Source organism: Erinaceus europaeus, chromosome 13 (assembly GCF_950295315.1).
Source record: "Erinaceus europaeus chromosome 13, mEriEur2.1, whole genome shotgun sequence".
Lineage (NCBI taxonomy): Eukaryota > Metazoa > Chordata > Mammalia > Eulipotyphla > Erinaceidae > Erinaceus > Erinaceus europaeus.
In genome coordinates this window covers 75,765,093-75,779,974 of record NC_080174.1, presented here as the reverse complement: position 1 = coordinate 75,779,974, position 14,882 = coordinate 75,765,093, and the positions used below count along the sequence as shown (strand labels likewise).

Sequence of the window (14,882 nt, the reverse complement as noted above, 5' to 3'; positions counted from 1 at the left end):
GAAGGGAATCACAAAAGAACCCTTTGACAGTGCTTACTGCTAAACTTTATTTACTTATTCATTTTTGTTAGATCCAGAGCTTCACTGCTCCTGGCTGACTCCTTCAGATGGAAAGAGACAGAGAGAGGAGAAACAGCATGCACCAAGCCATGCTTCAGGAAAGTAGCGCTCCTATGTAGTGTACCCAGTGCTTGAACCTGAGAGTGGTGCGTGGTAAAGGCAGGCCCCTTCCATGTTGGTGACACTACTGCTAAGTTTTAAATAGAGAAATGACTCTCTGTTCAAAATATAGATAGGAGGAGAAAATAATGGACAAGAGAGAATTTTCAACTCAAAGGATTGAAATTGTATTCAAGATGCAGACGATAAACATTCCTAAAAAGAAAGAGAGAGAGAGAGAGAGAGAGAGAGAGAATAGAACCCATTCTGTAACGCTGTAATGTATTTCCTTTGTGAGTATAATAACATTCAAAAAATGAGGAATTGATTAAATAAAAAAATAGCAACTGAGATGTTTAGATGCTACTCAGATGAAAAGGGAAATGGCTGAATATAGGAAGCCAAAAGCACAATAGTCAAATTAAAACCTATATTGGAAACTATAAAAACCAGAACTGACACTGCAGAAAATTGAGTCAGTGATGTGGAAGGTGCTATAAAAATGTTCTTATAATGCAGAAGTAAAAGACAAAGAGATTAACACAATGATGGGAAAGAAATTTGATGGACAGAGTATATAGAAGTGGATATGTAAAATTCAGAGACTTCTTCCTGAGAGAGAGAGAACAAGAGAGGTGAGAGGAGATGTGAAGATGCATTAATCAAATTCATAATAAGGGAAAGTTCCCTGGGCAGCGAAATGTAAAATGAACAGCTCATTGTAAAGTAGGCTAAAGGACTGAAAACGAAGCAGTTCGGATACATATCCAAGTAAAATGCTTTATTTTCAGTAAAAAATTTTTTTTAAAAGTCAACTGCTTTTTGAATTTGTTACAACACTGATTGCCTAAAGATGACAGAGTGACAGACTAAGATATTGAGAGAGAAACTCTGTGGCCTGGCAAAATAATCATTCGAAGATGAAAGACAGCAAACAAGCAAATAAACTATGGTAGCGAGCAGTTCACACACAGACGTCAGGGGAGCTTGGGTTATGCTGCAGTAGGCTAACCCCCAAGTTTCAGTACCACAGTCTAACCAAAGTCATCCTCCTGGTGTGTCCCAAGTGTATTGGTGAGGGTCTTTTGCCTGCGATCACTCCGAAATAAAGGCAGTGGAAGCTGCATCTTGTCCTGTGCTCCTGGCATCACTTCAGTGGTGGTGAGGAAATGGGACACACTACCTTACTCCACTCTGAAAACTTTAACCTGGCAAGGATACTCTGCCCACTTTCCACTGATCAAAACAAGACACATTGCAAACCTACTTCCAGGACAAGAAGAAATTGCAGACCTGCTATATGTCAAGAATGAAAAGAAACAGATATTTAGTAAGTGGAGATAATCTTTCTAAAAGCAACAATCTCAGGGGTAAGGGAGTGGTGCGCCAGGTTAAGTGCACACACTACAGAATGCAAGGATTCGGGTTCAGGACCTTGCTCGCCACCTGCAGGGGGAAAGCTTCATGAGTGGTAAAGTAGAGCTGCAGGTGTCTATCTCTCTGTCTCTCTGTCTCTCTCTCTCCTTCCCCTCTCAGTTGCTTTGTCTCTATTTAATAATAAATAAAACAACAAACAAGCAAAAGCAACGAAAAGCAGCATCCTCAAGAATTCTCGGAAAGCAAACTGCATTGACCAAGAGCAGCTATAAAATGCATGTAGGAGTTGTGGTAGTATATACAAGAAAGGTATATGAAAGTTGAATGGGTTGTAGTTCTATAAAACTGGGTAATGTAAAGTGGGAGAAAATCATCTTTTCAGACTTGTCCACTGGATCTCATTCTCAAAAATAAATTCTGAAATTTTAAATAAGAAAAGCATGAATATAATTAAATGGTAGCTAGTACTCCCCAAAAGTAACAATTCTGCTCAAAATACAAGATTTAATATATAAAAAATGAAATACTTTATAAAAAGGATATCTCAAAAGATACAGGCAAACCTCAGGACTCAGATAACTAATAAATGCAAACTATGCAACTTTGCAAGGAATAAAAAAAATGAAAATTAAAGTACCAGTGCAATATTATATATATATGTAATTTTATTTATTTATTTATTTATTTTGTCTTATTTTATTTTTACCAGAGAACTAATTGGGTCATGGTTGTGTGGGAGATTGAACCTGGGACTTTGGAGCCTCAGGCATGAGAGCCTCTTTGTATGACCATTATGCTATCTATGCCCGCCCACAATATTATATTTTACCTATCAAACCGACAGTGAGTAGACATCTACAGTAATCAGGGTCACCGAGAGCAGGGAGATGGACACGTTTAAAGATAAGGATATAAAGTGGCACTACCCTATAGGCAAAGAATTTATCCAAAGGATTAAAAGTGTTTGTAGCATTTGACCCATAATCCCAAATGCAAGAAACAACTAAAGATATCACTTTAAAAGCTCGTGAAGAGGATCTATAAAGTCATACCTTCTTTAGTGCTATTTGAAGTAGCAAAAGAAAAATGAGAAAAGGAAACCAACCAAAGATTCGCTTTGACTGGGGGGAACCATCTAGATAACTGGATAATGTGAGGTAGAAGAAAATCATCTTTTCAAAGAAAATTGAATGGCATGAGGAATGCTCAAAATAGGATGTTCCCAGTGTCAAACTTTGACATCTATGAAAAAAGTATAAAATTTTACTTCCCCTATGCCACTCATGTGGTGTAAATATCTATCTTCTAATCCAGATATATAACCTGGGGCCAAAGAGATAACTCAGTATGCAGGGTATACTTGGGCAAGCATGCTCCATATTGTGGAATTTCTCCTTGTCCTCCTTTATCTAAAGGGAAAAGTTGGCCTGGGAATGGAGAAATTGTTCATTTCCAAGGCTCCTGTTCCACAAAAGAATGTGTGTGTGTGTGTCTGGGATGGGGCAGGGCAGGGCGGTAGTGCAGCCCAAAGCGCAAGGACTGCAGTAAGCATCCGGGTTCAAGCCCCCAGCTCCCCACCTGCAGGGGAGTCACTTCACAGGCTATGAAGCAGGTCTGCAGGTGTCTGTCTTTCTTTCCCCTTCTCTGTCTTCTCCTCTCTCCATTTCTCTCTGTCCTATCCAACAACAATGGCATCAATAACAACAACAATAATAACTACAACAATAAAACAGCAAGGGCAACAAAAGGGAATAAATAAATAAATATTTTTAAATCTTTAAAAAAAAGAAATGGAATACAGCAGTAACAGTATTTTTTTTTACCCCTCTGTGTTACTCTAAAGCACTAAAATTTTGTGGATCTCAGGCTTCAGCTATAAAATGGGGATACAAATTGATTGCATCATTCTTAAGATTATAGTAAAGACTAAGTTAGATAACATATATAAAGGATCTAATCCAGATCCAAAGAATTCTAGTTGTTCAGGGCCAGGAGTTAGCTCATCTGGTAGAGAGCACACTTTACCAGGTGTGAGAAGCTGGGGTTAAGCCCCCAGCCACCATATGGGAGCACCAGGCAAAGAGGAATCTTCTCAAGCAGTAAAGCAGAAGAGCAGTGATATCTTACCTTCTTTCTCTGTCCCACAGTCTCTTTCTGGAAAGGAAAAAAGAGATTACACTATGGACAGTGTAATTTGATAGATAAAAGCCTTAGTGAAGCCTTGGCAAAATCCTGACCAAAAAAAAAAAAAAAATTGCTGGCTGGAATTATGGAAATAATTATTTGTTGTTACTGAAAATACCAGTCACCACACCAGCAGAACTCCCCTGCAAGGGTGGCTGTTTCACCATGTACACAAGCCAGGTTCAAGCCCAGCCTCCACTAACTGGAGGAAGTAAGTTTCAGTGCTGGGTGTTTTTCTCTCTCTTTGCCTCTCTTGTCTAGCTATATCTGGAAATCAACCTTGGATAGTGAAGCCAGTGATGGAAAGTAATAGTAAGACTATTCCCAGGGTTTAGCCAAAGGGAATTGTACAGAGTTTGAGAGTGCCAACATCTCTTTGTAGCAACATAATAGGACAGGTGTACTAAGGACCCAGTGACTAAAGTGAGTGCTTAGAGTTTTGTATTGGGCAATAAAAAAAAGGGAAGGGGAAAGAAAGTGGAGTGGAAGAAGAGGAGTAAAGAGGGGTGGATGTGTAGGAATAAAGGAACAACAACTTAAGAACAACTATGCCACATTATCCTACGTTTAAAAAGGATCTTGTGAGATCAAGAGATAACTCACCTGCTTGATTGTGTGGCTTACCATGCTCAAGGTCCTGAGTTCTAATCTCAGCACTACATGGGAAGCACCAGAGGAAGCTTCATGGATAGTGGAACAGTCTTATGGTCTTGGTTGTCTATAAAATAAAGAATTTTTTTAAATGGCTATGGGAGGCCAGTCACCTCAGTGTTGGGTTTCTCACAATCCCCAGCTCCACAAAAAATTTTTAAAAACAACTATGGAGTCCTGAGGAGCTGTGGCCTAGTTGTAAAGCAATCAGTACTGGAGAATCCTAGCATGGAGGTTGAAAACATGAATGATCAAGCCATTTTATAAATATTTATCCTGACCTACTAGGAAAAGTGCAGGCTTTTTATTTAGAACTCTGGCAACGTTGTAAGTTGTTATTGTTGTTGTTTTTAATGTAAACTACTAAACCTCACCTGAAAATTGGTGCTAATTGCTATTTGGTGTAGATGAAGTGTGATCATATTTATAGTTCACCAGCACAGCTCCTGATGCCCTTTATAGGAATAACATTTGTGGGATGGGTGGTGGCTCACCTGGTTGAGCACACATGTAACAGTGTGCAAGGACCCAGGTTCAAGTCCCCTTTCCCCCAGCCCCCACGTGCTGGGGGAAAGCTTTGCGAGTGGTGAAGCAGTGCTGCAGGTGTCTCTCTCTCCCTCTCTATCATCCCTTTCCCTCTTGATTTCTGGCTGTCTCTATCCAACAAATAAATATTTTTTAAAAGTTTGCAGCAATAAGGTTTGCTCTGATTCTGCCGCTGGCTTGTTCTGTTTCCTGGAGCAAATCTCAGGGCTAATAAGGAAGTGTCTGGTGGCTAAAGGCAGGCTTCAAGGTTCTCCAGTGGAGAAAGCAGTTTTTTTTGGAGGAGCTCATCCTTAGTGTATAAACAATAAGCCTTTTACCCCTTCTCCACTCACCCTCCCTTTTATGCAACCAGCAGGCTGGATGATTCTGCAAACAGCCTCTGGATCAATTCATTGACTACAAAACGGTGAGACAATGGGACCACCAAGGGCCCTCGTTTTGCCCACTGGAGCGAAGGTCAGCATCAGACACATTAAGAAATGGAAGCAATTTTCTTCCCACTGGAGGCTTCTATTAGCCATGATTGCCTGCATTTAGACCAACCCTGAACTCTCCAGGGCTGGATTAGGGCAGGATCATAAACAAACTCCGGAGAGGAACCTGGCCCTGGAGCCGAAACTGGAGCCAGCAGGCACTGGTTACTCCAAACTACCTTCCTGGACTTTACCTCTGGTTTTTCCTAACCCACGTGTATCCTCACAGCCATCTGTCCTTCTTCTCAAACACTGCTGTGCCCACTGAGCAACCAGCATCCCTCTTTCTGCTTTTACATGTCTGATATCCTCATCCTCTCTTCCTCCTGCTATTTCCCTATGGAGGTTTTCGATCTCATTTCCTCTTCATCCACTTTCATTATCTCTCCTCATCAAGTGTTGGATTTGGACCCTGGGGACACAGAGCTGAGAGAGATATATAATGCCAGTCACCAGGAGCTCGCAATCTAATTAGAGACGGTAAGAGACACCTTAAACATGTAGAATATCTAATGAGCATAAAGGATCAACATGAATGTCTATCAGATGAGTATTATTTGTTGCCTTCTGTTTCTCAGTGGGGGAGCTCAGAGAAGACTTCCTACTGGTGGTTTTGCACTATGTGAATTCTGATAGATTTAATTTTGAGATATTATTTCTATCATATTGACAGTATTTTCAAGAACTTCTTTAAAATCATCTCGTCTTCCCCTACCAATGATAGTTAAACCATCTGCTTCTCTCTACCCTTTCCACTCTTACCTGTAATTTCTCATTACAAAGTATATCTCAATATGTCTGTCTCTAGATTCCAAGTTTCACCAGTGCGAATTATATCTATTTTTTACACTTAATGCCTGGCTCTTAGTAGGTATTCAATAAGCTTGAATGAGCTTCTCTGTGCATATTAGGTAAGGTGGGATACTGTGGGGCAAGGTTTCCATCCAATTCCTTGACAATCCTCTTTGACTCACGGGCATTGACCCCTTCCTGCAAACCCTCCCTTTATGCATCTGTTTGATGGATGTCTGCAGTTGAAACAAACACCTTTGCTCCCTTCCCAGGTGGAGCCCCTATATGAACTGGTGACAGCCACAGACTTTGCCTACTCCAGCACTGTGAGGCAAAACATGAAGCAGGCCCTGGAGGAGTTCCAGAAGGAAGTCAGCTCCTGTCACTGTGCTCCCTGTCAAGGGAATGGAGTCCCTATCCTGAAAGGTACTGTTGCCATGCATCTGCAGTTCCTTGTGGAAGACATTGTCCGGAAGGGCTAGCACTGAAGTCAACATCTTCTCAACTCCAGTGAGTTTTAGGAAAAATTCCTCAGACAATTCCTAGACCTCTGCCCCAGAGGCCTATTATGTAAAATACGGGTGGGGCCAGGTGACCTTGTAGACTGGACAGGATTGTCCCCTAGCAACATTAAGTACTGATTTTTAGGCTGTTGACTTTGCATGTCCTTGGCAGTTTCCCACCCTTGTCCTAAAGGTTTTCTTTCTTTTTCATGAGAAAAGGAAAGAGGTGGCCCAGGAGATAGCCTAATGGTTATGCAAAAGGATTTCAAGCCTGAGGCACTAAAAATTCCAGGTTCAATCTACACCACCATAAACCAGAGCTGAGCAAGGCTCTGGTCTCATTTTCTCTCTTTCTTTTTCTCTCTCTCTCTCTCTCTTTCTCTCTCCCTCTCTCTCCATATATATATATACCTTTCCCTATGTTGTATCTCTTTCATTAAATAAATAAATATAAAAAGTAAAAAAAAAAAAGAAAAGAAAAAAAATATGAAAGAAAGAAAGAGGCCCTAGGTCAGTCCCTTGTCATTGGAATCCTCTTAATTTCTTCACCCTGATTATACAATAGAATCACCTGAGACATTAAGCATGCCCAGGCATGGAACCCCTCCCCCATCATTATGTGAGGCTTTTTGTTGAAGGACCCTCCATCAGGAGGGCTAGACCTTCTCTAGGTGATTCAAATTTGCAGCCTGTGGGTACTAAAGGCCCCACCCCTCCCTGGAGCACCAGGAAGTTAGACCTAAGAGAGCCTTGCACTCTAGGTATAACTCATGGCAACCAGCACCAAATTCCAAGGCAGCAGATCTCAGCCCAGTATGCCCATGAGATTCACCCAGAGAGCTTTTCCCAAACATAAAACCTGGAGTCTCAGCCTAAAGTAATTAAAGAGAATTACTGGGATTGGCTTTAGGAAAAACCTGGGATTGGCCACATGGTCCTATGATAGAGTCAGTCAGGTCTGGGAAATAAGCTATGTTACCACTGAACTCCCCGGAAGACAAGATCCATGATTTTAATAGCATTTTATTAGAGGATTGAATGATTCATAGGACAATTGTTGACACATGGGTACAATTTCTCTTCTCACCGTGATAGTTGCCCACAAAACACTCTCATCACCAACTTAGGTCCTTTTCCACCATTATGGACCAGGACCACACACACATACACCCCACACCTCTCCAGCCTCCTTCCCCCAGAATACTATTGTGCAACACAGCAAACTGTCATGAGCAAAGTATAAGAGTAAGGACTCACTCGGAGAGCATGTCGGGGTTAAGCAATAATTCTTTACTTATTTAGATGCCAGAGAAAGGTCACACAAGTCACACAACACACAGTCAACCCGATACCTCTCCTTACTTATTAGCCATCCACAGGTAAGGCTCACGATGTGGTCACCAGTTGCTGTGTCACCGAACTGATAGTCCTTTGTCTGCTGGTGCGACCAGATAAACGACGGTCTCTGGAAGCTGGGGAAGCAGTTACATAGCCTATGTGCATGTGCTTAAGTCTTTAGCAGCACCAGCAGCATCCTGGTCAGTAATGGTGAAGGTGCTTCATCCAGATGGTTTCTGAGCCTCTATTTATACTAGTTTGCCTCTGGTTTTAAGGTTACATCTCCATTGGCCAATCAGGTTCAGGTTGACATCTCATCCTATGTCTCTGTCTTATCACACTATGCAGGCGCACTATGATTACTATGGTTACATGTTCACTACAAAAACCCAGTTCAAGTTTTATTTTTGTGTTTTTGCCTTTCTGTTCTTGTTTCTTAAGCTCTACTTATGAGTGAGATAGCCTAGTACTCATCCTTTCCTTTTGGGCTTATCTCATTTAACTTGATTCCTTCAAGCTCATCCAAGATGAGGCAAAGGAGATTTCTGCATCACTCCACAACTTCCTTAGCTGTCAGTCTTCTGGCACTGAACACCTGGGTTGCTTTCAAGTTTGCGTTATGACAAACTATGCTGCTATGAATTTAGTGTATAAAGAGTCCTGATTCTATTGAATATAGACTAGTGAGTGTAAGACTTGACCGAAGACTTGCATTGAAATGTAGCAAGTGTAGGGTAGGGGCCAGGAGGTGGCTCACCTGGTAGCTTGTTTGGTGAGAACTTGGGTTTGAATACTGTCTACAGGAATTTTTGCCTGTTTAGAGCAGGGGCACCACATGTTGGCAGAAATGGAAAGAAACTATGAGGCGCAGAGGCAGGGGCATACCTCTATTCCAGTGGGGATACAGCCCCATTCAGAGGCTTTTCATTACCCTTATTTCATCATGGGGAAAACACAGCTGTATACAAGTCAGTAATTATGCAATGACATGATGATTATCTATCAAGATACAGCTGATCCTAGGCCTTTACATAACATGTTTACTCATGACTATATAATGAGATACAGCTGATCTTGGGTAGGAAGGCCTGACCAACTTCATCTACCTTACAAGTACCCAGTCACTACTCTGGAAAACAAAACAAACATAAATACATCTTCCAGGTAGAAACACATAGGCACAAAGCCTCTGTGAATCCATCTCTGGCAGCAATAAACAAATACTTGAAACGTACCAAGTGTTCGTAAAGCACTAGTCTGGCTGTTTCCCAAGAAGTCAGCATGTAGGCAACTAGCACACGCTACTCTATCAGGACACCTACCTAAGTTCCCATCATAAAGGACACAGTGAGTGTCCTAAACTGCACTAAACTGCAGACAGGAACATCTTGAAACTGTGTGGTCTGCCACCAGGATTGGAAATGAACTCCAGAATGTCTGCAGGGCACAGACAAGGCCTTGGGCTGAGCAGGAGAACTCTACATGTGTGTAGCCATGAATGGCCATGTGTATGACAGAATACACATAGTAGAGTTCTCCTGCTCAGCCCAACATGGCCATTAATGGTAAGAGAATTGGGGTGTAGCAATAGGGATAGGCCACTCAAATTTAATTGCTGACTTTAAGGAACACAATGGGGTCACTACCGTGGGCCAAGATAATGAACAACACCTGGAATCTTATTCTCCTATTGTAATTGAAAGATTACAGCTGAAACTCAACATTTATCTAGCTCCTCAGACAGTTTGAATAACAGCTTAGCAGATATAAGTTAGATCCAAAGATCAGAAAGTTCTGCTATCAGGTCAAAGACACCAATGGTAAGTCCAGTTCAACATTTTGATCTAGGGTTGCTGAAATCTGGACCTAAAAACAGACTCACTTGGAACCACACATGGGAGATGACGCAGAGACTGGGAAAATTGCAGGGCCTGACCTGTGATTAAGCAATAGCTTCCAAAGTATAATAATTGGATAAATGTAGAATGAGTAAGGGTAGTGAGTTCCCCATTGCTAAAGGTTTTTAGGCAAAGGCTAAATCATTACTTTTGGAGAAATTGAGTATCACTAATCTTTGGTCTCAATGACTATCATTGTATGGTGTGGATAGGTAGCATAAAGGTTATGCAAAGAGACTCTTATGCCTAAGGCTCTGCAGTCCTGGGTTCAGTCCTCTGTACCACCATAAACCAGAGCTAACCAGTGCTCTGGTAAAACAAAATAAGTCAAGGACTATCAATGTAGTTTCCAGTCCTGAAAATTTAAGAGTAGGCAAAAGTAAGCTCTATGCCATGTCATTCCCCACAAAAACCAGTAAATACCCTGTGTGAACAAAATTCTCTCAAGAAAAGAGAAGGTATTCCTGGCACCGAACTTATTTAAAGCTAATTCAGCTAAATGTCTCTCTCTCTTTTTTTTTTAATCTAATGGAATTGTGGTAATGTGTAGGGCTGCCCTCTGGAAGTTGTTCATGTGATATGATTTACAACCTCTGTGCATTTTCTTCTCAGAATCTCACTGTGACTGTATCTGTCCCGCTGGATTCCAAGGATCTGCCTGTGAGATCACCAGTCGGACCGGTAAGGAGTCATTGAGAGTTGACAGTCCAAAGAATTAAGTGGAGGGGAAGGTTGCCTGGGCAGTGGCACACCTGGTTTAGCTCACATATCACCATGCTCAGGGTCCTAGGTTTGAGCACCTGCTCCCCACCTGCAGAGGGAATGCTTCATTAGTGTTGAAACTGAGCTGTAGGCATCTATCTTTCTCTCCCTCTCTCTCTCTTCCCTCCCCCTCTCGATTTCTTTCTCTCCTTTCAAATAAAAATAGAAAGAAAAAATAAGAAAAATGGTCACCAAGAATGGTGGATTTGTAGTGCCAGCCCCAGCAATAACCCTGGCGGGGGCACAAGAAAAACAAGATCAAGGTTGAGGATATGGAGTAGTGATCTGAGTAATTCTGAAACGTGAGGTTCATACTACTTCTTGGCTTTACATTTCCATGTTTTCACAACTGAGAGTGCTTCCTGTTGCAGGACTAGTACTGCATGGCATTTTCGAGTCATCTCTCTGGATCATTTTGGAATGCTTACTATTTTTGTTGGTATTGTTATTTGGTGAATTCCTATTTTGTCTTCAAGTTCCAGTGTGGATGCCTCCTCTTCTATAAAGATTATTCTGATCCCCCAAGTAGAATTAGATAATTTTTCCTGTGAACAGGAGTGGAACTTCGGGCATGTATCTGTATAGCTTTTGCACAGTATACTTTGGCGTATGCGTGTGTCTCCTCTGCATCTGTGAGTAGCTACTTCCACATAACCTGTGTCTCCATGACCTGACTCAGTTGTTGCTTAGTGATACAGGCTGAATGAGTAAATGGGAGAACACACTCTTACACTGGAGAGCTAGCTCACCAGGTAGGGCACATACCTTGCCATGTTCACAGTTCAAGTCCTGGCACCACATGAAGATTCACTCCACCAGAGGAAGCTCTGGCACTGTGATGTTCTCTCCCTGTCTTTATCTTTTTCTCTTTCTTCCTTTCCATATCTCTGTCTCTCGGTGGGAAAAAAAAAAAAAAACTCAGCACACTGGTGATATTTATGCAGGAGCCTGAATCAGAAGGAACAAAAGACTTGTCTGGGGTCATCACTGCATCTCTTTCACACCTCATCTCAGCCGCATCCAGGCATCTCCAGCAAATGTACAATCACAAGGCCTTAGGATTTCCACAGATGGGAAGAGTGCTGGAACCCTCCTTTTATAACCCTCGTATTTAACAACTGGGGAAGCCCCAAGATAGTTAAGAAATGCACTCAGAACTACACTGCAGGTTAGCAGCTCCCCACATGCATGATCTATCACAGAGGAAGCAATTGATTATCTTTCAGTCTCATCAACAGCCAGAATATCCTTGAGGGAAAGGCCAAGTGTCGGTCAGGGAAGAAGACAGTGTTTGTTGTGATCTCTCTGAAAACATACCACACTTATTGCAGATAACACTGATTTCGTTTTATACACACTCCAGTGTAGGCACACTCCAGCATTCTATAAATGGGACCTGGCTAAACTGGAAACCACTCATTCGTTCAGTCATTTAGCAAACATTAAATTGCTGGAAAAGTCATGACACATTTTTTTTTCTCCACAGAAAAACACTGCATGACTTTTCTAACAACCCAATATTTATTAAAGGCTTCCCAAGCCAGCCAAGATGTAGGGCTCAGTGACTCCTATTATCACAGGGATTGATCTTTCCAAAGGAAGACAAAGATCACTTAAATCCTTCCAGAAATACATTTTTTTTTTTTGTACCAGAGCCTGCTCAGCTCTGGATTATGGTGGTACAGGAGATTGAATCTGGGACTTTGGAGCCTCAGGCATGAAAGTCTGTTTGCATAACCATTATGCTATCTTCCCCTGTGCCCCAAAAATACATTTACAGTTTCAGTTGTAGCTTAAAAAATAGAGAATTAATGAGAACTCAATAGTGGCACACTTGGATAAGCACATGAATTACTAAGAGCAAGGACCTAGGTTCAAGCCCCGGCTCCCCACCTGTAGGGGGTGGGTCCCCTTCACAAGTGGTGAAGCAGGTCTGTAGGTGTCTATCTTTTTCTCCCTCTTATTTCCCTGTCCTCGCTCTCAATTTCTCTCTGTTCTATCTAAAAAAAAATTAGAAAGAATAAAAAGAGAGAGAGAATTAATGGGAGATTGCATTGGATCGACCTTCCCGTGGTGCATCCCGTGAGTCCCCATTCATTGGGGAAACTGACGATCCTTCCTAGCCGACTGAATCCACATGGATCCCAGTCACTTTCAAAGCCAGCAACAAGCAGCTCCTGACAGCTTTCAACCTGACGCTGTTGACTGGCTACGGAAGAAGGGCAAACGCTAGAAGAAGAAGGGGCCAGAAAATGTTTCCTTGTAGAAACAGCACTTAAAGGAAATGTGTGGTGACTCACGTGGTAGAGTACAAATGTTACCGCTGCATGAGGACCTGGGTTCAAAGCCCTGGCCACCACATGGTGGAACAGTGTTGTACTTTCTCTCCTTTTTCTTTCCCTTCTCTTCTTCTTTATATGTCTTTCTGTCTTTTACCTTTAATCTCCCATGGCTACTGGGAACAATAGAGTCGTGCAGATGCTGAACTCCATCAGTAACTCTGGTAAGAAAAAAGAGAAGATTAAGTTCAATATTCATTCAGATTCTTAAAAACATAGAGGGGAAACCAACAGGTGCATCAGAAAAAAGCAGGCAGCTGCTGACAATTCTTTGGTGGAGAAGTAAATTGCAAATTTACACAAGCTGCCCTAATAATTATCAAGCCCTAGTTTTGTTCTTCAGAAATGTATCTCAAGATTTACCAGAGAAACCATCCACACCTCGAACAGTACAAAAATTTAATAATGAAGTTTGAAGAAACAGAGAAAGCCAAATATGACAATACACATGAATAACGTATAAAACAAGCCTTCAATCCTACAAAACTGAAATGAGGAGGCCTCATACATGCTATGATACATAAAACAATAGCAAATGGAACAGTCCAAAGTACTTTCACAATAACTAAACCACAAGCGGGCATATTACAATACTATAACATGTCGTTTTGCTTCTGTTATCATTCTCTCTATATATATATTAGGGTGAATATGCGCTACTCAATTATCATTGTTTCATTTTTACCCTTTCCCTATTTTTTACCTTTAGTTTGGCCAGTTGAACTCAAAAGATTATTGTTTTGTTATTGTTTTTTGCCTTTTTTAAAAAACAATAAATATTTTTGACAACTGTGAATAAAAAAAAAAGAAAAAAAAGAAGAGAGGAAATATCACTTAGAATGGGATCAGAGGGTACATAGCCTTGACTAGATACAGATGGGATAAGAGTGTTCTGGTCCAGCGAGGAATATTATATGCAAAGGTCCTTGGGTAGAAAGAACATAGCAAATACTAGGAACTGAATATAGGGGCAATTGATTGCAGAGGGCATCAGAGATCTAGAGATCCGGACTCCCAAAACATTTGGCTCATGTGTTATACCCTACCCATAGGGCCCCAGAATATAATAGGGTCTGATTAATGCTCATTGACCTTCTTTCTTATAGATGTTCCCACTGATGGGAGGTGGAATTGCTGGTCAAATTGGTCTCCGTGTTCTGGAGGACATAAAACAAGACAAAGGCAATGCAACAATCCACCTCCTCAAAAGGGGGGTAGTCCATGTTCTGGTCGTGCTTCAGAAACACTTAACTGTTGAGAAAAGATAGATCCTAGCAGATGGTGCAGTGGTGAGTTATACACATAGAGCTGTGAGCCCTTAGGAACTCAGGCTAATCTCACTCCCATACCAGTACTCACCTGTGACTAGCCCAAGGGTGGAAAGCGGTGCCATCTGGGATGTTTAACATAAAGATGCTATTTGTAAAATGCACACTGATTTGAACATAGGCTTAAGCAGAAATTAGAGCTTCCTTAAGAGCACAAGTATGTTGGTGATTTTCAGTTTGCTTGCTTACCTCTAAATTATATATTGCTAGCTAACATTGGGAGTTTTTCATCCAAAGATCTACTGTCTAGTGGCCTGAAAACTGGCACAGTAAAGTACTGTTGGACTTTCATGAGTGAGCTTCCTAGTTCAATCCCTGGCATTACATGTGCCAGAGTGATGCTCTGATTCTCTCTCTCTCTCTCTCTCTCTCTCTCTTTCTCTCTCCCTCCTTCCATCTCCCCCTCCCTCACCCTCTCCCTCTCTCTTGCAAATACATCATTAAAAATAAAAAAATATCCATTATTTGGTAGTGAATTGTTCATATTACTAATGCCTAAATATATGTGAAACTGTTGATTTTTGGAGGAACA

At 41.5% G+C, this 14,882-nt stretch overlaps 1 protein-coding gene across 1 annotated transcript in view; it reads left to right on the top strand.

Moving 5' to 3' along the window:
* The window catches only part of C8B (complement C8 beta chain), a 53,070-nt gene extending 38,429 nt beyond the window's left edge, over positions 1–14,641 (top strand). The window contains exons 10-12 of the mRNA XM_007518021.3: positions 6,455–6,608; positions 10,534–10,602; positions 14,129–14,641. Of these exons, the coding sequence (XP_007518083.1) occupies positions 6,455–6,608; positions 10,534–10,602; positions 14,129–14,280 (375 nt within the window). The 3' untranslated portion in view covers positions 14,281–14,641. The remainder of the gene's footprint in view (positions 1–6,454; positions 6,609–10,533; positions 10,603–14,128) is intronic.
* The last annotated feature ends 241 nt before the right edge of the window (positions 14,642–14,882 follow it).